Raw genomic sequence first — 26,434 nt, 5'->3', positions numbered from 1 at the left:
GTAATGACACTACTCACCATGACTGGACAGTATAAACTCCAAGTGAAGTAGAATAACATCACTTCAGTGGAGGCCTCACTGATGATGTCACCCATCATGGTGACAAAACGTCTGAACAAAAACAAGCCAGCTCAGCGAGCAAGTTAACAGCCTCAGAAACACAGCTTAAAACACATTTAGCCCAAGAAATGCTGTGAGAGTAGAGTTGGCTGCCACAGATTGTTGGTCCTTATTTCTAATGTTGTTCTTACCGACTCGCCTTTGTCTCCAGGAGGACCTGAATAGCCCCGCTCTCCTTTAAGGCCCTGAAAGAAAGTCAGAAATGCATGTATGTGGATATCTTTCATCATTCAGGAACGAGTGGAGTTTACTCCATAAACTGATAGACTGGCTGACTCTATGCATCACAAAGGTACCTTGATACTAGAAAGCGAGATCTATGGCTATTTGGCAACCACAATTTCCAAGGTCAGAATGTACGGTCATTACCAAGAGAGTATGAGCATGACATCAGTTTGATAATATAACCATCAGTCATTTTAATGATTACAGAACAACTGGTTACAGTCAGTAACGAGGTACAATGTACAAATGCTCTCACAGTGTTGGAAAACAGCTATAGAGAAAAACTTATTTTTTTTGGTCATGTTTTGACTCTTCTTTCTCCCACATGTGAGGCATTTGACCATAATCCAATCAGTGACACTGCTCATCATTTAAGCCATATATGGATATGACTCCATGTCTTCTGTCATTCCTTCTCTGGTTTCTGGCAAACGTGACTTAACACTATCAGTCTTAAAACAATATCACTGCAGCACTATTTCCCATTCTCCAACCATAAAGCTGAGGTTACACAGGTTAATGCTGCCTCCACTCCTTTGAACTGAAAGTAAAGCTGCCTCAACACTGCCTCCATCAAATACTCCAGGGTCAGGGACAGTATGGGGTTAGATACAAAATAAAACTCCCTCTACTGTTTTAAACTGAAGTAAAAGCTCCCCTCTACTCTTTTAAACTGAAAGTATAGCTTCCTCAAAACTGAACCCATCAAACACTCCCCGGACAGAAACAGCAAAGGCTTAGATACACCTTAAAGCTCCCTCTACTCTTTTAAACTAGAAGTAAAGCATCCTTTGCTCTTTTAAACAGAAATTAAACCTTTTTCTACACTGTCCCTATTAAGCAGTCCCAGGACAGGGGCAGCACAGGGTTAGATACAGAGTAAAGCTTTCTCTACATTTTTAAATTGTAAGTAATGCTCCCTTGGTATTGTCACGATATAACACTCCCAGATCAGGTATAGCAATGGGGATAGATACAAAGTAAAGCTCCTTCTACTCCTTTAAACTGCAAATAAAGCTCTCTTTACTCTTATAAACTCAAAGTAAAGATCCCTTGACATTGGCCCCATCAAACACTCCCAGGACAGGGGCAGCACAGGGTTAGATACAGAGTGAAGCTGCTTCTACTCTTTTAAACTGAAAGTAAAGCTCTATCTACACTGCCCCATCAATGACTCCCAGCAAAGGGACTACAGAGACTTAGACACACAGTCAAGCACCTTTTACACTTTTAAACTAAAGTAAGGATCTCTCTATTGTGTTAAACTGAAATTAACTGCTTCTACACTGTCCCCAAACACAGCCAGGACAGGCCCTGCACGGGATTAGTTACAGAGTAAAGTTCTCTCTATGCTGTTCTATCAATGGAAGAGAAATCCCTGATATAGGTAAGAAATCACCTGAAACATCATCTTTCACCGTTACTGGTTCAACGTGTGGTCTTTTTTTGTACAATTTAATATTGATTTATAGCTAATGTCTTGTTGCATTTGTTGAGTTGATCCTATGGGATATGGGTGGTCTGAATGAAACTTGAAGAGTGACTGATAAATAGCTCTGTCCAACAAAGTCCGGGCAAGAAACAGTTGCCCAGTGTCAGCTGCACTCAATCTCACTGAGCACCCAAAGTGGAAACCTTCTTTTCCTAGAGGCACTTTCAGAAATGTCCACTGCTTGTCAAATACCTGACCCAAAGATCTGTTGTTGGCACATGACCAATGGATGTTGGAAGCCATTTGAGAGAACAAAGAACAACAAGAACAGGAACAGGCCCTTTGGCCCTCCAAGCCTGCGCGCCGACACATTTTGCCTTTACATATGAAAACTGTATTCACATACAGGATCCATATCCCTCTATTGCCTTCTTATTAATGTATTCGTCCTGGTGCTTCTTGAATCCTACTGTTGTATCTGCTTCCACCACCTCCTCTGGCAGCGTGTTCCAGGCACTCACCACCCTTTGTGTGAAAAACCTGCCTCACACATCTCTTTTAAATTTTCCTCCTTGCACCTTGAACTTGTGCCCCCTAGTGATTAACCGCTCCACCCTGGAAAAAAGCCTCCTACTTTCCACTCTATCCATGCCATTCACAATTTTATAACCTACTAGGTCACCCCTTGACCTCCTGCATTCCAGTGAGAACAAACCCAGTCTATCCAACTTTCCTCATTTCTAAAATTCCCCATATCAGGCAACATCCTGGTAAACTTTTTCTGTACCCTCTCCAAAGCATCCACATCCTTCTGGCAGCATGGTGACCAGAACTGTATACAATACAGGAGGGCATTACAGGCTATACCTGATCACACCTTCCTATGATGTTCATGCCTACAGTTTTGCGCCAGGGCACCAAAGCCTAATTGGATGAAAGCCTGGCTTAAGATTGTTCAGTTCCCCTGCAGCTGGACATTCTACAACTTGAAGCATTGTCTGAATTGTATAGAGAACTTGGTGCACGCACGATCTATTCTAGGAGTCTCACTGTGTCCCAATCTGTCCCAGACTGAAACCCAGGTACTTTACACATTTCAGATGCTCCTCACTTGAGACATACCGGGAGACCAGGCATTCCAGATGATCCAGGGTATCCGGAGGGGCCTATAGGACCCTAGGAGATGAAGACAACACAACATAGTTATGCAAGCTGGCTATGACTGGTCTAATTTCACAAATAGAGCAGCTTCTGAAGGACACTGGGGAGGGATGTTCAGTGACAGTGAAGGAATACAACAAAAGAACACAAGGCTACTTTTAGCACACTGTGAATGAGGCAACGCTATAGAGTGGACTGCAGCTAATGAGATCCTGTTGTGGTAATGCAGCCCAGGAAACAGAGATAGTAGCTGCTTGAGGAGCTCTGTGGTATGTCTGATTGTCAAACAAGGGCAGGATGAGTTTTGTTGATGAAGCACGAGGATATTAAGCCCATTGATTTGAACAGTCATCGATCCACTTAATCCTACTCCTCTGCTATTTTTCTACAACCCTGCTAAGGATTTACCCTCAAGTGTTTATCCAATTCCTTTTTGAAAGATAATTACATAATAGGCTTCCCTCAATCATTCAGATGGAGCACTCCCTATCAACACAAATTTATCTTCACATCGCCTCGGATTCTTTTACCTCACTTTAACTCTGTCTCCTCTGGTTACCACTGGAACCCATCCTGAACTGGAACCATATTGCCATTCCTTCACTGTCACAATCAAAATCCTACAACTCCATTAAATTTCAAGAGAAAATGGTTAGATTCTTTTGATGGAGATGGTGTATGATTTGTATTTTACTTGCCATTTATCAGCCCAAGCCTCAGTATTGGCCAACTCTCGCTGCATTTGGGCCTGAATTGTTTCAGTGTCTGGGGCGTCACGAATGGTGCTGAACATTATGCAATCATCGGCGAACATCCCCAGTTCTAACCTTATAACAGAGGGAAGATCATTGATGAAGCAGCTAAAGATGGTTGGGCCTAGGACACTACTCTGAGGAACTCCTGCACAGATGTCCTGGAGATGAGATGACCTACTTCTAATAACCATAACTGTCTTCCGAAACGTTAGATTTGATTCCAACCAACGGGGAGTTGATCTCCTGATACCCACTGATTCCAGTTTTGGTCAGGCTACACTCGGTCACCTGTGGCCTTGATGTCAAAGGCAGTCACTTTCACCTCGCTTCTCAAGCTCATAACTTTTGTCCATGTTTGAACCAAGGCTGTAATGAGGTCAGGAGCTGAGTGGCCCTGGCGTAACCCAAACTGGGTGTCACTGAGCAGGTTATTGCTGAGCAGGTGCTGCTTGATAGCACTGTTACTGACACCTTCTATCACTTTACTGATGATCAAGAGTAGACTGATTGGGTGGCTGGATTGGATTTGTCCTGACTTTTGTGTACAGGGCATACCTGGGCAATTTGCCACATCACCGGGTGGATGACAGTGTTGTAACTGTACTGGAAGAGCTTGGCTAGGGCAGTGGCAAGTTCTGGAGCACAAGTCTTCAGTATAATTGCTGGAATGGTGGCAGGACCCATAGCCTTTGCAGTATCCAGTGCATTCAGCTGTTTCATGGGCTGAAGACTGGTATCTATGATGCCAGGGACCTCTGAAGGAGACCAGGATGGAACATCCACTTAGCACTTCTGGCTGTAGGTTGTTACAAATGCCTTATCATTTGCACTAATGTACTGTGCTCTGTTCCCCATTGGTGAGGATGGTGAAATTTGTGATGCCTCCTTCTCCAGTGAGCTTTTTAATTGTCTACCACCATTCATGACTGGATATGGCAAGACTGCAGAGTTTGAATTGTTTTTGAATTCATTCATGGAATGTGGCCATCATTAGATGAGCCAGCATTGATTGCCCATTCCTAGCCTGGCAATGAATGGCTTACTAGACCATTTCACTCGGCACTTAAGAGGTCTGGAATCATGTGACCAGGTAACAGCAGTAGATTTCCTTCCCTAAAGGGCATTATTGAACTTTTACAACAATCGACAATGTTTCACGCTCATCTACGGAATTTAAATTATTTACTAACTACTATCATAGGATTTGAATCCAGATCCCGAGAACATTACCTCAGTGTCCGGATTATTAGTCCAGTAACATTACCACTAGACTATCTCCTTCCTCTGGAAAAATGTTCTCAGTGTCTGCTATTGAAACTTTAATGGTCTATTAAATTGAGAATTCCATAGATTTACAGGATCATCACATTTTTTTTCTTCCAGAATTTTCAAATTAGGTCTTTTTGAAGCAGTTTCATATCTGTCATCCGTGGTTCAGTACATAGTGTGTCGAGGGTGAATGGGCACTGAAAAGGCATGAGTTGGCATGGAGTATATGAGGGGCCATTGGATGTGATTGGGCAGCGTGAGTTGTTACTATGTTGTCATGGGACCGTGGATGTTGCATGGAGGGGTGTGTGATGGTGTGTGAGGGGTAAGTGCTTTAGGACCTGAAATATAACTGAACCGGTTGGGATGAAGCCCCAGAGAAATGAGGTGGGCCTTCTGAGCAGGCTGCCATGGGACTCAGCTGCCTCTGACCTGCCCCTGGGGATGGTGAGCTTGATTCTACTCCTCTAGGAATGAAAATCACAGCTAAAGGAGGCACTTTGCACCAAGGTGGGACTGCCAAACTGAGAAAGTTTCCAACTGCAACTATCAACATTGGCAACCAAAGTACAGGTCCTGTACTCTCTCCCTCCCCCTCAACAGACCTTCCCTTCCCAATATGATGGCAACGTTATCGGGATGAAAACATTGTGGAATGTTCTGAGGCAGCAGGCAGTTCCGTTCCCCATACTCTGCTCCTAGTGGCTGTACTAGTTGTGCATTGAATTAGCGACATCGTCACTGGTTCACACAGGTACCTAAATTACATCATAGTGGTATCTGGTGGACCTCTGTATCTGGGAGGTTAGCAAACGCAATGTTAATCAATGATGAAAGTAAGGGACTTGATAGTCTGCAGAGTACAGCATGCAGGCATTGCATACCTGATGCCAAGCCCCATTCCTAATGCCATACCCAGCTCCTCATATCAGCATTTTTCCATCCCGCAGTCCATTCCCAGCAGCAGGGATTTCCAACTATGCAGTTACATTTTTAATGTTAATGCTAGCACTGCAAAGGCCAGTTAGTTATAGTGATGGAGCCCCAAAGGACTGAACTCACCTGCTCTCCTTTCTGTCCAGCTACCCCAGGCGAGCCCCGCTCTCCCTGAAGACCCTGTTGATGAACAACATTTTCTTAAGAAAGTAAAATCATTAACTCCTTTTAGCAATGGCTTTTGTCTGAGTGAGAACCTGATGTTGGACTAGATTCTCTGCTGTCCTCCCTGCAGTGTTTTCAATGTATAATCTGCACACAGGTATATTCCACCGTAAAATCTTCTTCAAATCCTGTTATGTGTAACTACTGCCCTGTCAAATATAATGTGACATAAAAGTGGCAGGACACCTTGCTGTACCTCTGCCCCTGCTGCCTCACCCTGGCTCCGGCTCACTGAGACCTCTTCTGTGAATCGAAGGGACAGCGACAGACCATTCATCCTGGGATCTGTTTCCTCACATCTCCTCTGTCAGTCTACATCATAACCTGCACAGCAGCCAGAGTGAGACCACTCCTGGCTCTGAGTCAGAAGGTCAGAGGTTCGAGTCCCGCTCCAGAGGCCTGGCCACTGGAAAACAGACTGAAGCTCGCTGTGCTGATTTACAGAGTACAACTTTAACAGTGATTCTACTGAACCTCTCATGTGGATGTAAAAGATCATTTGGTATTATTTGAAGAAGGAATGGCCAATAATTATCCAAGATACATTATCTGCTCCTTATCACTTGCTGTTTTTTGGGAGCTTGCTGTGTATAAATTTGCCAGTGTGTTTCAGATATTACAAAAATTACCGTACAACATTTTGAGATGTTCCCAAGTGCTGCCAATTGCATCAAAGTAGGTCTCCTCCATACCCTTCCTTTTTGTACCTGCTCGTCGGGTACATTGGCAAATTGGACCCAGCGGGGGAAGGAGTGGAAGAGAAGAGGCATGGGGAGCAGAAGGGAGAGGAGATAGCACAGAGGAGAGGGGAGAGGAGAGGGAGAGAGACAAAGTGGTGGGAGAGGAGAGGATAGGGCAGAACAGTGTACAGGAGGGTAGGTCAGGAGAGGGATAGGGTAGAGGGGAAGATAGGGGAGGGCAAGGCAGGAGTGGGGAGGAGGGCAGAGGAATGTGTTATGATACCACTTTAAGAGAGAATATGCTAATGAGCAAGTAATCAAGACCAACGTTCCCTCTTAGCTGCAGGGCTGTGTTCGTGCTTAGCTGCTTTGATATACTATGCACGGCTTTCAGAGTCAGCATGATAACTGTGGCGTTGGTATCTGTTTCTGGAAGTCCCTGCTGTGCATGGGCCTGTGCAGCTGGGAAGAAAATTAAAGTGAACACTGGATACAGGATGTAGAACCTGTAATCAGCAAATAGTGAGGGTTTTGCAGCTCTGTTTCTGTGATAACAGTCACTGTATCTCCTGTGTTAACAGTATTGTATTTCCTGTAGTAACAGTACTGTATCTCCTGTGATAAAGGATTATTGCTAAGCCTCTTACAATCAGCTGTTGAAGAAGGAGACCAGATGTCTAGTTTTGATCAGAATTAATTAAAAAGTGAGATATCATGAAGTGAGAGAGGTCTCACCCACTGGCTGCAGTGACAGGCTTTCCCCTATGACTAAGATACCAGGGGTGGGGAAGGGGATGGAGAGGTGTGAGTGTTACCACCCAGAGGGCAGTAGCTGTGCATGGTCTGGCAGTACCCACAACAGGGGTGGCTGCTGCTGGAAATGGACCTACCCTGAGGGACCCTGACCACAAGTCAATGATGGTGGGAGGTGCAGAAGTGAGTTCCTGAGGGCAGGAAGTCAAGAGCAAGGGCGGAACTGCTCCTTAAATTCTTCAATTTAGGGCAAAATGGGGTCCATGGCCTTCTTGCCATTGATTTATTCAGGGCAGAGGTTAGGGTTAGGGTCAGGGTTCAGGTTGGGGTCTCCATCTGCCATCCTTCTGTCTGATTAGAAGGCACTTAGCATCACCAAATTCACCAGAGTGAGTGCATTAAAATCTACCCTATCACTGTCTAGTTCCCAACTCTACAACTCATCACCAGTGTCAATAAATGTATTCAAGCTGAGTGATAATATTTGGGTATGATTCTGGGAGAACTTTCCCTCTTTCTTTCTTTTGCATTCACCTCAGGGGCTATTTGTGAGCTCAGTTTTAACATATTCTGTGAAAGGTGAAATATTTGACAGTGCAGCACTCCCTTAGCACGGCACAGAAATGCCAGGCTTTATTCAATGCTGAGATCTCCAAGTTTGATCCCATGACATTCTGACTCAGCTGAGATCCAAGGCTGTCACTTCAAATGTTGAATGTCTCTTGAAGAAACACATTATTTTTAATCAAACTGTTTGGACATATTGTAGTTCAGGGCAGGTTTAATGTGGAGCTTCTGGTTCAGAAGTAGGGACACTACCACTGCGCCACAACAGTCTTTGAATGTCTCTTTAAGGTTTATATTCAACCTGGTGGACTTATTTATTTATACTTCATCCAGTATCATTTGATACGTACAGGTGTTCTGAAGAAGGATCACTGGACCCGAAATGTTAACTCTGCTTTCTCTCCATTATTGCTGCCAGACCTGCTGAGATTTCCAGCAATTTTTGTACTTGTTTCTGATTTCCAGCATGTACAGTTCTTTCAGTTTTATATTTAATCTCTGTTAAGATACACCTCTAGGGCAGGTGGGATTTCAACCTGGACCTTCTGACCCAGGAATCTTTGAATGTGCACCAGCAATAATGCAAATATTGCCTCTCAATCTGGACACACTTAATCTTCTTAGTGTATCAGCAGGGTAACTAATCCGTTGGGTCAGAAGGCTTGTTTCAGTGGGACAGACACCAGGAAGATCCAGATCCTGGCCTATATCCCTACCCAGAAGGACTTGTTAATATGTGGCATATCCTTGGGCTACTTGTGACATCAGGTGAGTGGTTCACTTGTAAAACCTCTTTGCAGGTTTCATCCTCCTGATTTGGGGAATTTCTCTGAGCATTAATAATTACCTGAAATAGGATCTTTTGTGATGGATGTGGGGTGTGAGGGCAGGACATTGCAGTGTTTTAAACAACCACAATTCTTATTGGTGCCCATTTATCCTGGTCTTCGTTAATTGGCATTCCTCATGTGACTGTTATCAGTAAGGTGCTTAATGTAGCTTATACCTCTACCTCATCCCTAAGAGTCCCACACCAAAACGAAAAGGACACTTTGTCCCTGGGATACTTACAGGCAAACCTGTGGTTCCAGGACCACCAGGAAATCCAGGGGGGCCCTGAAGGAAGAAGCATTTTCAATTAGTTTCAAATTGTGTCAGAAAGTGGAGGAGGACAGAGGATAAACCCACAAAGGTATGAGGTGAAGAGTAAGGAATTATGAGCTTGTTACCTCCTGAGCATTGACCCCTGTGGTCGCTATTACGTAACTGTCCATCTATGATAGCAACTCTCTTCTGTTCACCTGTGGCCTTTCTCCGTGAGTCTCTTCCCACGTTCTCTCCTCTCTCTGTGAATGGGGCTGACACTTACAGATTTGGCAATACCCTGCTGGACTCTGGAATCTCACAGAAAGTGGCCAGCCTGCACTGCCAAGCTCAGAAACAAAGCTAATTCACTCTGATGTTGGTTTATCTCCAGGAGGATATTTTACCTGCTGTAGCAATGTTTAAGTTACCCTGTGTAATTTGAGAAATTGGATGTGGATATGGCAACATTTGAAGAATCCAGCAAACATTTCTTACAGCTAATGAATATATACAGCAATTACATTCACAGGCACATCAGTGTCTGAGCTTTTTGGCTGTTCTTACCTCTCCTTAGTGGCACCAAGACTCATTGGCTGGGATTATAATTTGCTCTGCCCCCTCTGTGCCATGCAGATCAATATGGGGATGTCGCTGAACTTATTGTCGATGTGTCTGCCTCCCCCTCATGAGCCAATCACCAAGTGGAACACATGCCCCAGACTGGCAGCACTAGGCCCTGATATGGTATTTTAGCTTGAGGCCTGAGCAGAGGAACAAAGGCTTGTCACCCAATCCCCCATGCCAAGGTAGTCAGAAGGGAGTTTGTGAGTCTGAAGAGGTCCAGGCTGCGAAGGTTTAATCATTTTGCACGGTTCCTTGTGGGCTAAAAGCAGCTGGAGTTACACTCCAGGCTTTACAAGGAACTCTCTGGCTGACCTTGCCCAAAGGTTTTCCATCTCACACCCAGTAACTCTCCCCATTGTCTTTACACCCTGGCACTAACACCTTATCATCTCCTGGGCTGCTGCGCACTGATCCCAGCCTTGGCCTTCCACCTGTGAGCTCTTATTTGACCTAGTCCTTCACCTGGAGTTACAGGTGGTGCATTCTTGATGTCAACAGGTCATTGTGAGGGAGAAAATGCTCCGTTCCACTGTGTTTGCTTTGTCAAATCTCTAAAACCTGTATCCCCTGTTTAGTAACCCTCATGACATTAAAAGTAGCTCCTTCTAACTTACTCTGATACCACTCAGCGAAGTACATGATGGAGGAGCAGGGGGCTCTGTGTGTGTATGTGAGAGAGAGTGAGTGAGAGAGTGAGAGAGTGAGTGAGAGAGTGAGAGAGTGAGAGAGTGAGTGAGAGAGTGAGAGAGTGAGAGAGAGAGTGAGAGTGAGTGAGTGTGTATGTGAGAGAGAGAGTGAGTGAGTGAGCGAGAGTGTGTGAGTGTGTGAGCGAGTGAGTGTGTGTGTGAGTGTGAGTGTGTGTGTGTGCGTGTGTGTGACTGAGTGTGTGTGAGTGTGTGAGTCTGAGTGTGAGAGTGAGTGAGTGAGTGTGTGTGTGTGTGTGTGTGTGTGTGTGAGTGAGTGAGTGTGTGAGTCTGAGTGTGAGTGAGTGAGTGTGTGTGTGCATGTGTGAGTGAGTGAGTGTGTGCGTGTGAGTGTGAGTGTGAGAGTGAGTGAGTGAGTGTGTGTGTGAGAGTGAGTGTGTGTGTGAGAGAGAGAGTGTGAGTGTGTGTGTGTGAGAGAGAGAGAGAGAGAGAGAGAGATTGTGTGTGTGTGTGTGTGTGTGTGTGTGTGTGTGTCGATGGGGGGTGTGGGGTGTGGGAAGGAGGTGGATGGTGGTTGGGGTGGGGAAGTTGCTGCAGGGAAACTCGTGCAGGCAATATTTATGGTCCATGTGATTCTTCATGTATCGGCCCATAGACTGGACAGAGGACATATTCTGAGGTGGAGGAACTGACTATGACATTCTAGTGGCTTGCTTGTGAAATGAGCTATACTTGTCCTGGCTGCGCAGGTTAAAACAATACTTACAGGAGGCCCTGGGGGCCCAGCATATCCTCTCTGACCTGTAGGCCCCTGGAAAGAGAGAGTTGTTCCTTTTAGTGCAAATTACACAACTGTGCAGGTCCTGTGCATCTCTGCATGAAGCCACAACATAATAATCAATGAGGAAGCTCAATTGGACTGTCTTACTTAATTTAAGAAGGTCCTAACACTCTGCTTCTCATTATGAGGTGAACTGTTTTCTGATTTCAAGCCTAAAATTACTTTTCACCAGTTTTGAATTTCTACAGCTTAATATTTTATTGTTTTATTTTCACACACTCCTCTTCAAGATGATTGCTCAGTTACCTCATAGAAACATAGAAAATAGGAGCAGGAGCAGGACATTTGGCCCCTTCCACCATTCAGTATGTTCATGGCTGATTATCCAACTCAGTACCCTTTTCCAGCATCTCCCACCCTCCCCCCAGCAATACCCTTTTGATCCCTTTAGCCCTAAGAACTATATCTAACTCCCTCATGAAAACATTCAACATTTTGGCCTTAATCACCTTCTGTAGTAGAGAAGCAGAGTTTATTCCTGGAATGGAAATTCTAGCTACTGATTTCATAGTTCATAGAATCCCTACAGTGTGGAAGCAGGCCCTTCGGCCCAACAAGTCCACACTGACCCTCAGAGTATCTCACCCAGACCCAAGCCCTATAATCCACCTAATCTACACATCCCTGAACACTACAAACAATTTAGCATGACCAATCTACCCAACCTGCACATCTTTGGACTGTGGGAGGAAACCGGAGCACCCAGAGGAAACCCACACAGACACGGGGAGAATGTGCAAACTTCACACAGACAGTCGCCCGAGAGTGGAATCGAACCCGGGTCCTATGTGCTGTGAGGCAGCAGTGTTGATCACTGAGCCACCATGCTGCCCAGTCTCAGATTTGGGAAATACATGTCAGGGCAGTTTCCAATTCACTAGCCACCATCCTGACCCTTTCGCCCATTCCCCCCACACCTACCCCCCCCCCCCCCCCCCCCCACACCTACCCACCCCCCACCAGCAACCCCCACCCCCCACCACCACCACTCCACCACCCCCCGCCACCCCATCAATACATCATCCTCACTGCCTACCCCAGATTTCCAACTGGGCTCAATTTGGACCTGCCTCCTCTTTCAGAGGCCTGAGGTGGGTGGGTGCTGAGACAGGCTGGATACAAGGCTTATCTTGCTTTTCAGGGACTTTGGCTGAGCTCTGCTGATCATTTTTGTGCCCTTCAACCCTTAACTCCCCTCTCTCCCCATCTATCACCAATTCCCTTCCATAGCCCCAGGTATCCTCCATAACCATTCACTCAGTTTCCACCTTATGTAGACTCAAGGGCCATGTAACAGTAATCTGAAACATTGAAAATGAATTTAAAATAAAGAACATCTAACAATCTAACAGAACTTCCAATCAAATACGCAGTCATTCATACTGTACAGAAAGAATATCTCTCGTACCACCGGAAACATCTTAAATCCTCCTTAATTAATCATTACATTATGAAAACAAACATCTATTCAGAAACCACATCATAGACAAACAATACTATTATATTCTTTTAAAACTGCCAATGCTCTTGGTCCTCTGAACAACCATGTAAACAATTATCGACTGAGCAAAGGGCTTCATTAGCTTTTGAAACTCAACCAAACGTTCATAATTGGCTCTATCAAAACAAACCATCACAGTTCAGATACTGGAGTCTATTGAACTTGGCAGGGGGAAGAAAATCACTTTTTTTAAAAATTTCAAAGCAAATGGTCTATCAATTCTCTAAACGAGTAGGACTGGTGGCTGATTATTTTAACCCCATGTTTAAAGAAGAGACACATTTATTTTCTAAGTTAAAGGAGTCTATTGAAATCAACCTTCACAAACACTGTTTTCAACAGTTTTCTGCATAATTTTGAAAATACTCAACACTTGTACAACAACCAGTGCAGACTCAATGGGCTGAAGGGCACCTTTCCATTCTGTATAACTCGATATTCCAACATTGGTCAATGAACTGGTTTATCTGCCTTTCCAGGATAGCCCTATGGTCTATCACTGTAGCTCATAACACATTTACTTTATAATGCAGCATGTAGCAAGATAAGAATGTACCTTAGGTGTCAGGACATTCCTGAGTTCTCAGGTTTCCCCACAACCTCTCTAACCTTGCTTCCAAAACCCGCCCGAACTGATGAAAATACTGTTGGACATTGAATACAAACTACACTAAGCCTGTCAATGCTGATCCCAATGATCAGGGGATTTTGCAGAGCTGTAATCTGAACCAACACCAAGGTTTTTCCCACTTATGGGAAAATGTCTGGTGCTCTTTTCGAGGTTTTAAATTCAAATTTACAGTACCGTGATCTCATGTGTGCAGGAAATGACAAACATTCCCTTATTCTTGAGGACTCAAGTGTGTCTAATCTCCTGGCTCTGAGACCAGGAACAGTCTCCCAGCAGGGAGCCCTGTCCAACACCTTCCTCTGCAAGTGACTGAAGAACTTTCTTGTTTCTTAAAAGTTGCATCAGCGTTTTTTTTTAAAACAGCATTGTTGCAAAATCAGAAAACAGACAGGTTGAAAAGAAGAGGAAAGTATTTGAGACAAAGTAATGTTAGCAAGTTTGGTGCATAGAATTTTTGAAGGAATTGAGTTTTACCACCTGTAGATTCTGTGGAAGAATGAGGTGGAATAGGGATGGAACTAGGAACTAAGATTAGACTATGAGATGACCATTTTTCCTGAAATATAAGAAGAGACTTTTAGGTTTTTGAAATAAATCAAAAGATTGGTGAGAGAGGAGGATTTTCTGCTGGTGGGGGAATTCAGAAGGTGTCAAGGACTGGAGCAGTTGAAGAAGATGACTCACTGCCATCTTCTCCAGAGCTATTAGGGGTGGGAAATAAATGCTGGCCCCACTATATGTTGCACTCATCCCATGAGTGAATAACAAAGAACGGGAGCATTCAGGACAGAAGTCAGAAAACGTGTCTCCAGGCAGACGATGGTCGATGTGCAAATGATATCCTCCACAAAAAGCAGTAGCTACTCACTAAATTAATAATTACAGTCACAGATTGATTGAGGATTGTTAACCAAGGATATTGAGGATTATGGAGCCAGGGTAGGTGGATGGAGTTATGATACAAGTCAGCCATGACCTCAATGAGTATCAGATAGGCTTGAGGGCTACAGTGATTTTTTTTCCTGATCCTATTTTCAAATGCAAGAAGCAGCAGTCAGTAACTGAAGTGAAGGTTGAAGAGGACAAAGAACATTGAGGCAACAGATGAAAGAATTGTCTACTGTGCAGCAAAAGGCACTTATTAAACTATAACCAAGCTGTCCAGACATGTGGTTCAATATGTGCTGGTCCTATTCGTCTGCCTTTACATCTTGTGGCCTTACCTGTTCTCCTTTTACTCCTCTTTCACCTGGAGGACCAGGCATCCCAGGTAGTCCTGGATATCCACATTCTCTATTGTTTGGCTGGAAAACAATAACAAATGGTTCTGATTAGTAGCATTTTCCCATCTTGCTCCTCTGCTGTCACACTGCTGGCTGCAATAGGGTCACTTGCTTCTCTGCTGCAGTGTACCTTCATCAATAGTGATGGGTGAGGTACAGAAAGTGACCAATCTGCAGCAGAAAGTGGCAAAGTTCACAGTGAAGGACACGGCTCTCATTGTTTCCTTTTGGTATCTTTATGGGGTGCTCCAAAGAAGAGGCTGAGGCACTCAGACTCACAGCCAATCACAAAGATGAAACAATAGTCAAGTTAGCGACAGATCCCCAAAGCACAATCTATGGCAGCATGATGAATAACTCAGAGAATAGGAATGTATGGATATCAGGAGAGTTAGATACAGAGTAAAGCTCCCTCTGCACTGATGCCATCAATCACTCCCAGGCCACTCTTTGTCCAACATTCTAGCCACTGTTCACTGTAAAGATGTTGACAGGAAAGGAGCAGCTACAGTGCCTGCTACATCCCATTGTCTTGACCATTCAGATTCTCCCCAAAAGACCACAGGAACACAGAATGCTGGTGCATGCACGTGAGACTGATGTTATATGGTACATACCAGCTGTTCCTCCATTCTGGGAAGTTCTTCTTGGTTTTGCTGTTGCTGCTGCTGCTTGCACTGTGGAGGAGAGCAATAGAGACATTACATTAAAATGACTAAGGCCAGGTTTGCTCTTCATTCTTGAAGTGATAGCTTGCCTTGTTCTGTAAAGGTGATGCGCCCCTCTATAGCTACACATAACTCCTCCTTCCATTGATTTAGGGTCGGGGAGGATTTTCAGAGTTGTTTCCTCAATTGATGACCAGTATTTACCTGTGGTTTTGTTTCTTTTTAAAGGATTTGGGTACTGGGGAGGTGGGGTCCAGGAGGTAGCCTTTGTTGGTTCTAATGTCCCTAAAAGTTTTTTTTTTACAATCTGGCTCAGGAGATGTCACACAAGGCTGATGGCTAATCATCTCCAGCAAACTACAAACAAATGAATGATTTTATTATCATTGTTACAGTGGGGAGAATGACACCTCTCTGATAATTAAAACCAAAACAATTCGCCTATAATCTGTTAGAAGAAATGGGAAGAGAGGTGTACCCTGCCTTTCACCTCCTATTCTGTTATAAAGGAGAGGTTAAATGAAAGCAATCCCTGATACTCATTTTATAAGCAACAAGTAACAATTTATTTATTTAACTTTAACAGTTAACAATTAATAGACCTACTAACAAATCAAACAATTCCTGAATACAACAAACTTTTAGTGGCATGCTGTTCCAATAAATAGAAGTCCTGCTTATATAAACCAAAGTAATAAGAGAAATAAATTAAAAACTTTGATTCTCAAAAGTACAGCCAGGTTAAGGCTTCCGGAATGTTCTTTGCCTTCTCCATTGTTTTCCGGTCATGAACGCCCTTCTTCGCTGTTCTCTCATTAGGAACACTGTTCTCTGCTGTTCTCCAGTTCCACATTCTGGTGTCAGGAATATTATCTAAGAGTGCCTCAGTATCCTTATTTAGATGGTGCTAAATCAGAGAGCTTAGAGATTTCTGTGACAGCAAGAGATTTACTCTTCCGATGGCAGTTTGCGCTCACACTGATTTTCAAAAAAAAAAACCCTCTTCTTATATACCCTTGATGACCTGTCAATTTTCTTATAATAGGATTGATCTGAGGTTGTCAACACCATCAGATTTAAATTCAATTGGTTTTCAGTCTCTAAATGGCTGGTTTAAATTAATCGGCTGATATTCAAGCTGATTGCCTGAACATCAAAACAAGCCTAGGTTGCCAACCACACAACCGAATGTTTTAATTTCAGAACTCTCTGTGCAACAGCAGCTGCTTGCAAACACTTTTTTAATATCTCCAAGCTAAGAAATGCACATCACCTCTTATAGGGGCCATGCACTCATCCCCCTATCATTTTTACAAATAACTTCTAACATCCTGCCTTCTAATTCATAAATACTCTCCACAACACCTCACCGCTTAAGAAAAAATTGAACCATCATTATGAAAAGGTTTTTTTGTTAAAGCTTATCACCATTATTATTAAATACATAATGCATAAACTAGAGTTTCACATTTCATACTATTTCTATTTACATATATAACATTGAACACTACCATTTCTATCTTATATACACATTTTCTTTTAAACTCGCAAAAATGCATCTGCAATAATATTTTCACGATGTGCAACATGTACGATCTGTAAAATAAATGCTTGTAACATAAGACTCCAATGAAATAGTCTTGTGTTCTTGTCCTTAAATCTTTCCAACGATGTTGAAGGGTTGTGATCAGTGTACACAACTGTTTCCGATACATTGTTCGCAACGTAAACATTAAAATGTTGTAAGGCCAGTGCCAAATTAATTAACTCTTTTTCAAAGGTTGAATATTTTCTCTGTTGGATATGGAAAAAATAACTGATTAGCCTTTCAACACCACAATCATCTCTCCACCCCGCCCCACCCCACCAACCAACATAACAACGCAGCTCCAATCCCTATATCGCTTGCGTGGATAGTGACTTTAAAGGGTTTCCAGAAATTTGGTGTGGCTAAAACCGGTGCGATGGTTAACACAGCTTTTAAATTCTTAAATGCCTCCTGGCATTGTTCTGTCCCCCGAAATTCCATGTTCTTCTTTATCAAATCTGTCAATGGTGCCACCACACTACTAATGTTTGGTACAAACTTCAGGTAGACTCCGCTCAGTCCCAAAAATCATAGCACCTCTTTCTTAGAGGATGGTCTTGGAAATTCCTCAATGGTCTTCGTCTTCATGTTCCTCGGTGTCATCCGGCCATATCCAATGTTGTGCCCTAAGAATGTCACTTCTACCTTCGCAAATTCTGTTTTCGCTAAATATATGACCAGGTTTGCCTTCCATAGTCTCTCAAAGAGCTCTGCCAAATGTACCATGTGATCTTTCCACAAATGGGGGTGAACGATCACTAAGTCATCTATATCGACGGCACAATTAGTCAATCTTGCCAACTCTATTCATAAGTCTTTGAAATGTGGCTGGTGCGGTCTTCATTAAAAAAGGGCTTTACTTTAAATTGATACAGACCATTTGGAGTTACAAATTCAGAAACTTTTTTCGCTCTGTCTGACAAAGGTACTTGCCAGTGACCGTGAAGTAAGTCTAACTTTGTGATGTAAGTGGCTTGTCCAACTTTTTCCACACAGTCCTCCAGCCTTGAATTGGGTTTGTGTCTGACTTAGTCACGGCATTGACGTTCTGATAATGCACACGGAATCATTGAGTACCATCAGGTTTGAGAACCAACATGATCGGCGAACTCCATTCACTTTGACTCAGCTCAAAGATGTCTTCTTGGAGCATCGCTTCCACTTCCTTCTGTACCTGTGTTGCTTTGAGAGGATTAAGCATTTGGGGGGTTGTTTTATCGGAACAGCATTCCCTCCATCAACTCATGTATTATAGTATTCGTCCTCCCCGTTCTATTTCTACACATGTCCTCATATCGTTGTAACAAGTTTTTGAATTCAGTCCAAATAAAAACCGAAAGAACTGCATCAGGAACAAAAGTAGAAGTTGCCGGAAAAGCTCAGGGGCAGGTCTGGCAGCACATGTGAAGAAAAATCAGCATTAACGGAAGGGTCACCGGACCCCGAAACGTTAACTCTGATTTTTCTTCGCAGATGCTGCCGTACCTGCTGAGCTTTACCTTAACTTCTGTTTTTATTTCAATTCAGTCCTCTGTTCCTGAGACAATTAGCTTACTGTCCTATCCCAATCATTCAGGGCTTCCTCATTATTCAATTTATTCTGAGGCACATCAAAATGTACATCATCTGGATTTGATTCCTCACTCTGAGTGACAGTAACTATTACCTGTTTCTCTGGTTCCCTTTCCCTGTCATAGTAGGGTTTCAGCATGTTCACGCGACATATCTGATAAAGTATTTTCCTATCTGGCATCTTTACCAGATAATTCACCTGACTTAATTTCTTTTCAATCTGATAGGGACCACTAAACCTTGCTTGGAAGGGATCTCCTTTCACTGGTAACAGCACCAATACTGTATCCCCATGGGCAAACGTACAAATTTTAGATTTCTTATCTGCTTCTTGCTTCATTAGGTGCTGTACCACCTTCAAATGCTGTGTTGCTACTTCACCACTCGGTTTAATCTTTCTCCCACCTCAGATATATAAGCCAACTGTGAGATCTCTGACTTCGGACCTATCAACTTTTCTTTAATTAATTTTAAAGGCCTCTTACTTTACGTCCGAATGTCAATTCAAATGGAGTAAACTAAGTCGATTCATTTGGAGCATCTCTAATCGCAAATAATATAAATGGGATATCTTTATCCTAATCATTTGGGTAATCCTGGCAATAAGCCCTCAGCATTGTCTTTAGGGTCTGATGCCACCTTCCGAATGCTCCCTGGGATTCAGGATGGTACGCATTTGATTTAAAGTGTTTGATGCCTAAACTATCCATGACCTCCTTAAACAATTTGGTAGTAAAATTGGACCTTTGATCTGACTTTTGCCTTGACATTCCATAATGGAATTGCGTCCGGAAACCTGGTAGACATATCCATTATGGTTAGCAAATACTGGTTTCCACTCTTTGTTTATGAAGGGGACCTACACAATCAATTATAACCCACATAAAAGGTTCTTCGAATGCAGGAATTGGCATCAAAGGTATTGGTTTTATTGCTGCCTGTGGCTTTCCTACCATCTGACATGTATGACAGGTACAGCAAAATTCAATCACATCTTTATGTAATCTAGGCCAATGGAAATCCTTCTGTATCTTAGCCTGAGTCTTCCTCACTCCTAGATGACCTCCTACAGGTAATTCATGTACTACCCATAATACTTCCTGTCTGTTTGCTACTGGCAACACAATCTGGTGAACTTCCGCCCATTTCTCCACTGCACTAACCTGCTGAGGTCTCCATTTCCACCTTAAGATTTTATCCTTAGTTAATAGCATTCTGGAATACATTCTGATTCCATTTCCAAGTAGACTTTGTGATATAAATATTTTATTGTCTCATCTTTTTGTTGTAACTCCATTAGTCTTTCAGAACTAAACACCTCTGCCTGATCCTCTACCTCTTTAGGTTTGTGCTTTATCATTTTGTCAACCAGGGTATCAGCTAATTGGACCTCAACTCCTTCATCTTTCTCTTTGGTTTTTCCTTCTTGCTTTAACTGTAACTGACACTCTTTTAATCACTCCCACAGTCACCTTCAGTCTTGACTGGAATTTCTAGCCTGAGCTTACACAGACGAACACTAATCCTCTCTCCATTTATTCCACAGATTATGAGGTTGTTGTCTTGCTCGCTGAGCTGGCTTGCTTTCGTTCAGACATTTCGTCACCATGTTAGGTGACATCGTCACTGGAGCCTCCGATGAAGCAATGTTATTCTACTCTGCTTGGAATTTATACAGTCCGGTCCGTTATGTTGAGTAGTGTCATTTCCGTTTCTGTTCTGTATGGGTTTGTATATGGGGTCAAATTCTATGTGTTTGTTGATTGCATTATGGGTTGAGAACCATGCCTCTAGGAACTCCTGTGTGTGTCTATGTTTGGCTTGGGCTACTATAATTACCTTGTCCCAGTTAAACTAATGGCCTTCATTCTCTGAGTGTGCTGATATTAGGGAAAGTTCACCATGCCATTTTGCTGCTAGCTGATGTTCGTGTATTCTGATGGCGTTTCCTTCCTGAGTGTCCGATGTAATGTTTGTGGCAGTCGTTGCATGGTATTTTGTAAACTAAGTTGCTTCTGCGTGTGGGAATGGAGTCTTTAATCCTTGTAAGTGTTTGTCGTAAAGTGGTTGTGAGCTTATGGGCCACCATGATTCCTAGTGGTCGTAGGAGTTCTGATATGTTCTTGATGTAGGGCAGTGTGGCCAGTGTGTTAGGGCGTACTGTGTCCTCCTGTTGTCTGTTTAGTAGGCATCTGCGATGAAGTTGCTGCGGATGAAGGGGATATCCGTTTATAGCGAGGATTTTGTATAAGTGTTCTTCTTCTTTCCTGCGTAGTTCCGGAGTGTTACAGTGTATCCTGGCCCGTTTAAATAGTGTCCTAATGCAGCTTTGTTTGTGGGCGTTGGGGTAGTTGCTGTTGAAGTTGAGGATTTGATCTGTATGGGTTGATTTCCTGTATACTGAGGTTTGGAACTCCCCATTGGTCATACGTTTAACACTGATGTACTGGGCAGAGGCACTCAGAACAGGCTTTTTTACTCCTTCATATTCTCCTGACACCTCCTTTGACAGCACTGCCTACCAACTTGGTCTGAACTTACAGCAGCCACATAGACTCTGGCTAGCTCATCTGTATGCCAATTTCTCAAAGGAAATTAAAAAAAAACTTCTACATCTTTTTCATCAAATTTGGTAATGTTTGGACATATTTGTATATATCCCTACTCAGCTGTTGGCAATGATGTGTTTGCTTATCCTCACTTCTATCTTGTACTTTTCCTTCTGCCATTTGAAGTCATTTTGCTTCAAGTTCCAACTCGAACATTCTTTCCCTTTCTTCTCCCTCTTTTTTCCCCTTTCCCTCCCTTCTTCACCTTTCTTCTGTCTGCTTGTAACTGTAATTACAACTGTTTCAGTTCCCCTTCTTTCTCTTCTACCCTGGCTCTTCTTTATCTTCCAACTTCAATTGTCTAATTGTCAGATTTTTTTCTCGTTCCACCGCACTTGCCTGTTTCTCTGGTATACTTAAATGCTTGAGTAACTCCTTTACAATTTCAGGTTTCCTAGTTAAACTTAAATTTAGGCTGTTTGCTAAGTGTAAAAGTCCTTTCTCTGGCCTCCTAAACTTTTCTGGCAAATTTGGGAAGTATCCTCGGATCCCTGAACATCTTTAGCAATGTTAAGAGCCATTTCCCCCACTTTTGATTTAACCAAACACAAGTCACCAAAATGAAATAGATTTTCCACTTCTCCTCTAAGCTTTATTTAAAGATCTAGGACACTAATCCCCAAGTCTGTTTAAATCTGCTGGAAGCTTTCGTACCCCAGATTTGTTCAGAACCCATAGTCAAACTGGCCAGATCCCAGACTTGAGCCCACAATCTATCATGGAGGGGAGAACGATACCTCTCTGATAATTAAAACCCAAACATCCAGAGAAGCTCACCTCACCTCATAATCTGTTAGAGGAAATGGGAAAGTGGTAAAACCTGCCTTTCGCCTCCCAATCTGTTATAAAGGAGATGTTACATGAAAACAATTCCTGATACTCACCTTAGAAGCAACAGGTAACAATTTATTTATCTAACTCTAACAGTGAACAAATTAACAGACCTATTAACAAACCTAACAATACTAACTATTCCAGAATAAAACCAAATTCTAAAAGGTGTGCTGTTCCAGTAAATACAACTCCCGCTTATATAAAACAAAGTAATAAGACAAATAAATTAAAACTTTGACTCTCAAAAGCACGACCAGGTTAAGTCTTCTGGAATGTTCTTTGCCTTCTCGGCTGTTTCCTGGTCATGAACACCTTTCTTCGCTGTTCTCTCATCAGGAACACTTTTCTCTGATATTTTCTAGTTCTACATTCTGGGGTCAGGAATCTTATCTAAGAGTGCCTCAGTATCCTTATTTAGATGGTGCTTAATCAGAGAGCCTAGAGATTTCTCTGATAGCAAGAGATTTACTCTTCTGATTGCAGTTCGCGCTCACATGGATTTTTTAAAATAAAAACCCCTCTTCTTATATATCCTTGATGACCTGTCAATTTTCTTATAATAGGATTGGTCTGAGATTGTCAACACCATCAGATTTAAATTCAATTGGTTTTCAGTCTCTAAGTGGCTGGTTTAAATTAATTGGCTGATATTCAAGCTGATTGCCTTATCATCAAAACAAGCCTAGGTTGCCAACCACAAAGCCGGATGTTTCAATTTCAGAACTCTCTGTGCAACAGCAGCTGCTTGCAAACATATTTTTTATTTGTCCAAGCTAAGAAAAGCACATCACTTTTTAAAGGGACCGTGCACTCATTCCCCTATCATTATTACAAGTAAAATCTAACATCCCTGCCTTCTAAATCACAAGCACTCTTTTCAACTTCACAATAGTCACATATATCTAGGAAGATACACTGAAAAGTGTTTTGTCACCACAATCCAGCATCATTTTGAGTTACAAAAAGAATAAAAAGAAATCACTTAAATAGAGTTCTTCTTCTGTTCAATTTGGGTCTCAAATGTGGCTCCAGAGCTTCTGCCAAGTCTCTGTAAGATGTTCTCGGCCTCAAAGAGTCCCATTCCGGGTACAGCAATGATGACGCCAAGGATTCCCCACTCCGGGCACTGCCAATGCTGCCACTGATGCTCTGCCACTGTACTCCCCTCTACAACACACTCCACCCCAACAAACCAGCGACAGCCCCATCTCTTGACCAAGTATCCTCTGGTTGACTGCAAACGTCACCAACTTAAACCTGGCAACTGACCCAAGTAACAACATCATAGATTTCAACCTTCCATGGGAAATCTGGGCAAATCTCAAGGATTTAAGAATGGCCCAGGGAAGATGTGGACACTTAACCCACAAGTGGAACGTGAGGAACAGCTCAAATTGTGACTGTTCCATCCACGTCTGACCATTACTCATTAAAACTTCTGTCCTGAGATATCCCTCCTAGTGGTCTCACAGCCATTCACACTGAGTTAGCTGAAAGTGCTGAATGGATTGTTACACTCAACATTGAGCCATCACTTCTTCCCCAATGATACAAATAATTAAAATGGCCTAAAACTCTTTCTAGTTGATAAAACGGTGTTGAATTTGCCTCCTGCAGGGTGTTTCATTAGATGTGACAATGTTTGTGTTACCTCCTGTAACTGGATGAGGATATCACAGTAAAGAAGAGTGCAAGAGATTGGGGGACAGATTTGGGGCAAGATGGTGGTAAGGTCACTGGGCTCGTAATGGAGAGCCATAAAGCTAATCACCTGAGGGATATATGTTCAAATCCCAACATAGCAGCTGATGATATGTGAATTCAGTTCATCAATCTGGAATTGAAAAGCTTGTCTCAGCAATGGTGACTATGGACCTACCATTGATCAGTATATTAAAATAACCATCCACTTCACTAACATCCTTTAGGGAAAGAAATCTGCCTTCCCTATCTGTTCTGGCCTATGTGTGATTCCAGACCTACTGTAACGTAATGAACTCTTAACTGCCCTCTGATATGGCCCTCACAAGCCACTCAGAGAAGGGCAATTAGGATGGGCAATACATGCTAACGTTTCCAACGACACCCACATCCCATGAAAGTAAAAAGAAAGAAAACAGACACCAATACAGCTAACAATTACGGACAAGCATCACATTGCTCAGGCACACAAGTGACTGGTGTAATATTAAACTGGTAAGTTACAACAGAGCAGCAAGTTTCCACAAGAGCATCATACTTCAAGTGATTTAAGGTGAGATGGAGTCCAAGGCATTTATATGCTCAGGTCACATGTTATGATGCAGTGATGATATCATGAGCCTGTCTCTTAAAGGTCCGCTGACATGGTGACCATGAAAGATAAGTCAATATAAAGGGTAGTTTTTCTGATTGAAAGATGGCAAGAAAGCAGTATTCCAAAAGATTAGTGTTGTGATTACTACTATTCATAACTTGCATTTGATTTGGACTGAAGAGTGAGTAACTCAATACTGAAATGTGCAAATGAAACCAAACTAGATGAGAATTAAAACCAAGAAAATGTGCAACATTGAATTTGGTCAACTTTTGAAGAGGGGAGTTTGAAAACATCAAAGTGTCATAGCCTCATTGAAAGGCAGCTGTTAAAATGGTGCAGGGCATGAAATCCTGATGGGAACACCACTGCCTTCTCCTGGACAGGCTGTAAGGTAAAGGCTGGGCCCAGAGACCTTACTGACCTTTTCACAGTGATCCACACCAGCTGCACCGGGAGTGCCATGTTCGATTTGCTCCACCTTCATCCCCGTGAATGCCTGGGCTCCAGGGAATCCGGAAGAGCAGTTCCCACAAAACGTCTATAAACAGAGGAAACCAACACGAATAACCATAAGGATTAAAAAGAAGGCACAAGCAACACAAGCCTCTTGTTATAACAGAGCAACACTGGAATTCTGAACCTGGCATCTCGTCACAGGTCATTGAAAGTCAAGTGCGGCTCTTACATTAAATACAAAGGAATAAACTGCAATGTGTATTATCCATACAGGGATTTGTCACCATGTGTACGTTATCAATATGCACATATGGCACTGTATAGGAACTAGGAGTAGGCCATTCAGCCCCTCAAGACTGGTCTGCCATTCAATCTGATTGTAACCTCAAATCCACACTCCTGCCTACCCCCAATAACCTTTTACCTCCCTTGTTGAACAAGAATTGATCTACCTCTGACTGAAAAATATTCAAGGACTCTGCTTCCATCACCTTTTGAGGAAGCAAGTACAAAGTATATCAACACGCAGAGAAAGAATTTCACCTCATTTCTGTTTTAAATAGACAATCCCTGATTTTTAAACAGTGACCCCTAGCTCTGGATTGTGCCACAAATGGAAACATCCTCTCCACATCTACTCTTCTGAGACCCATTAGGATTACATATGAGAAACAGCACAGGGTTTCTCAACCATTTGCTTCTCTCAAAAGATTTCCACTTGTAAATTACACTTTAGTCATTCTCTCTGGTATCATTTTACCCAATTGAACTCCCAGCTTTGAGAGAAGTTTGGTGCAAGTTCTTCCAACTTCTCGCCTTTCTGATATTTTGTTTGTGACAGTCAGTTGAGCCTCTTGAACCTGGTCACCATCAATCAGACTTTGGCAGATCTGGCCTTTAACTGTGCTTTCCCACCAAGGCTCATCTTCCTCAGTATCTTTGCCTGACACGAGTCTACCAATCGCAATTTTGAAATTTTGAATTCAATTCTGCACCCCCCCACAACTCTATGGGCTCGAAACTTTTTGATGTGGGGTTCCAAATTTTGACTGCTCTTAATGTGAAGGTGTTGCCTGCCATCCCTCTGAATAGCTCATCTGTAATTTAAGGTTATGAACCTGTGTTCATCACTCTCCACCACAGATAATTTATCACTAAAACATCCTTTAAACCCCTCAATTAGTTCACCCTTTAATATTCTACATACAAAGGAATACATAAGTCTGGATAATACAACCTGTCCTCATCATTCTAGTGAATGTGCAGAGGTCTGTCCATGTCTATACATCCTGAGGCATAGGGCCCAGAATAGACTGCAACGCTCTGATGGGGCCCGGAATAGACTGCAACACTCTGATGGGGCCCAGAATAGACTGGAACGCTCTGATGGGGCCCGGAATAGACTGCAACACTCTGGCGGGGCCCAGAATAGACTGCAACGCTGTGGCGGGGCCCAGAATAGACTGCAATGCTGTGGCTGGGCCCAGAATAGAGTGCAATGCTCTGGTGGGGCCCAGAATAGACTGCAACGCTCTGATGGGGCACAGAATAGACTGCAATGCTGTGGCTGGGCCCAGAATAGAGTGCAACGCTCTGGTGGGGCCCAGAATAGAGTGCAACGCTCTGGCGGGGCCCAGAATAGACTGCAATGCTGTGGCGGGGCCCAGAATAGACT

General features: G+C 43.0%; 1 protein-coding gene across 1 annotated transcript in view; it reads right to left on the bottom strand.

Moving 5' to 3' along the window:
- The window catches only part of LOC109913043 (collagen alpha-1(XVI) chain-like), a 60,817-nt gene that overhangs the window by 29,621 nt on the left and 4,762 nt on the right, over nucleotides 1–26,434 (bottom strand). Inside the window, exons 3-10 of the mRNA XM_048612965.1 lie at nucleotides 24,725–24,841; nucleotides 15,351–15,410; nucleotides 14,674–14,754; nucleotides 11,244–11,288; nucleotides 9,195–9,239; nucleotides 6,025–6,078; nucleotides 2,900–2,953; nucleotides 252–305 (exon numbers count right to left, since the gene is read on the bottom strand). Of these exons, the coding sequence (XP_048468922.1) occupies nucleotides 252–305; nucleotides 2,900–2,953; nucleotides 6,025–6,078; nucleotides 9,195–9,239; nucleotides 11,244–11,288; nucleotides 14,674–14,754; nucleotides 15,351–15,410; nucleotides 24,725–24,841 (510 nt within the window). The remainder of the gene's footprint in view (nucleotides 1–251; nucleotides 306–2,899; nucleotides 2,954–6,024; nucleotides 6,079–9,194; nucleotides 9,240–11,243; nucleotides 11,289–14,673; nucleotides 14,755–15,350; nucleotides 15,411–24,724; nucleotides 24,842–26,434) is intronic.

Source organism: Rhincodon typus, chromosome 27 (genome assembly GCF_021869965.1).
Source record: "Rhincodon typus isolate 14 chromosome 27, sRhiTyp1.1, whole genome shotgun sequence".
Lineage (NCBI taxonomy): Eukaryota > Metazoa > Chordata > Chondrichthyes > Orectolobiformes > Rhincodontidae > Rhincodon > Rhincodon typus.
The sequence above is the reverse complement of the archived record's forward strand: the minus strand, read 5'-3'. Positions and strand labels throughout refer to the sequence as shown.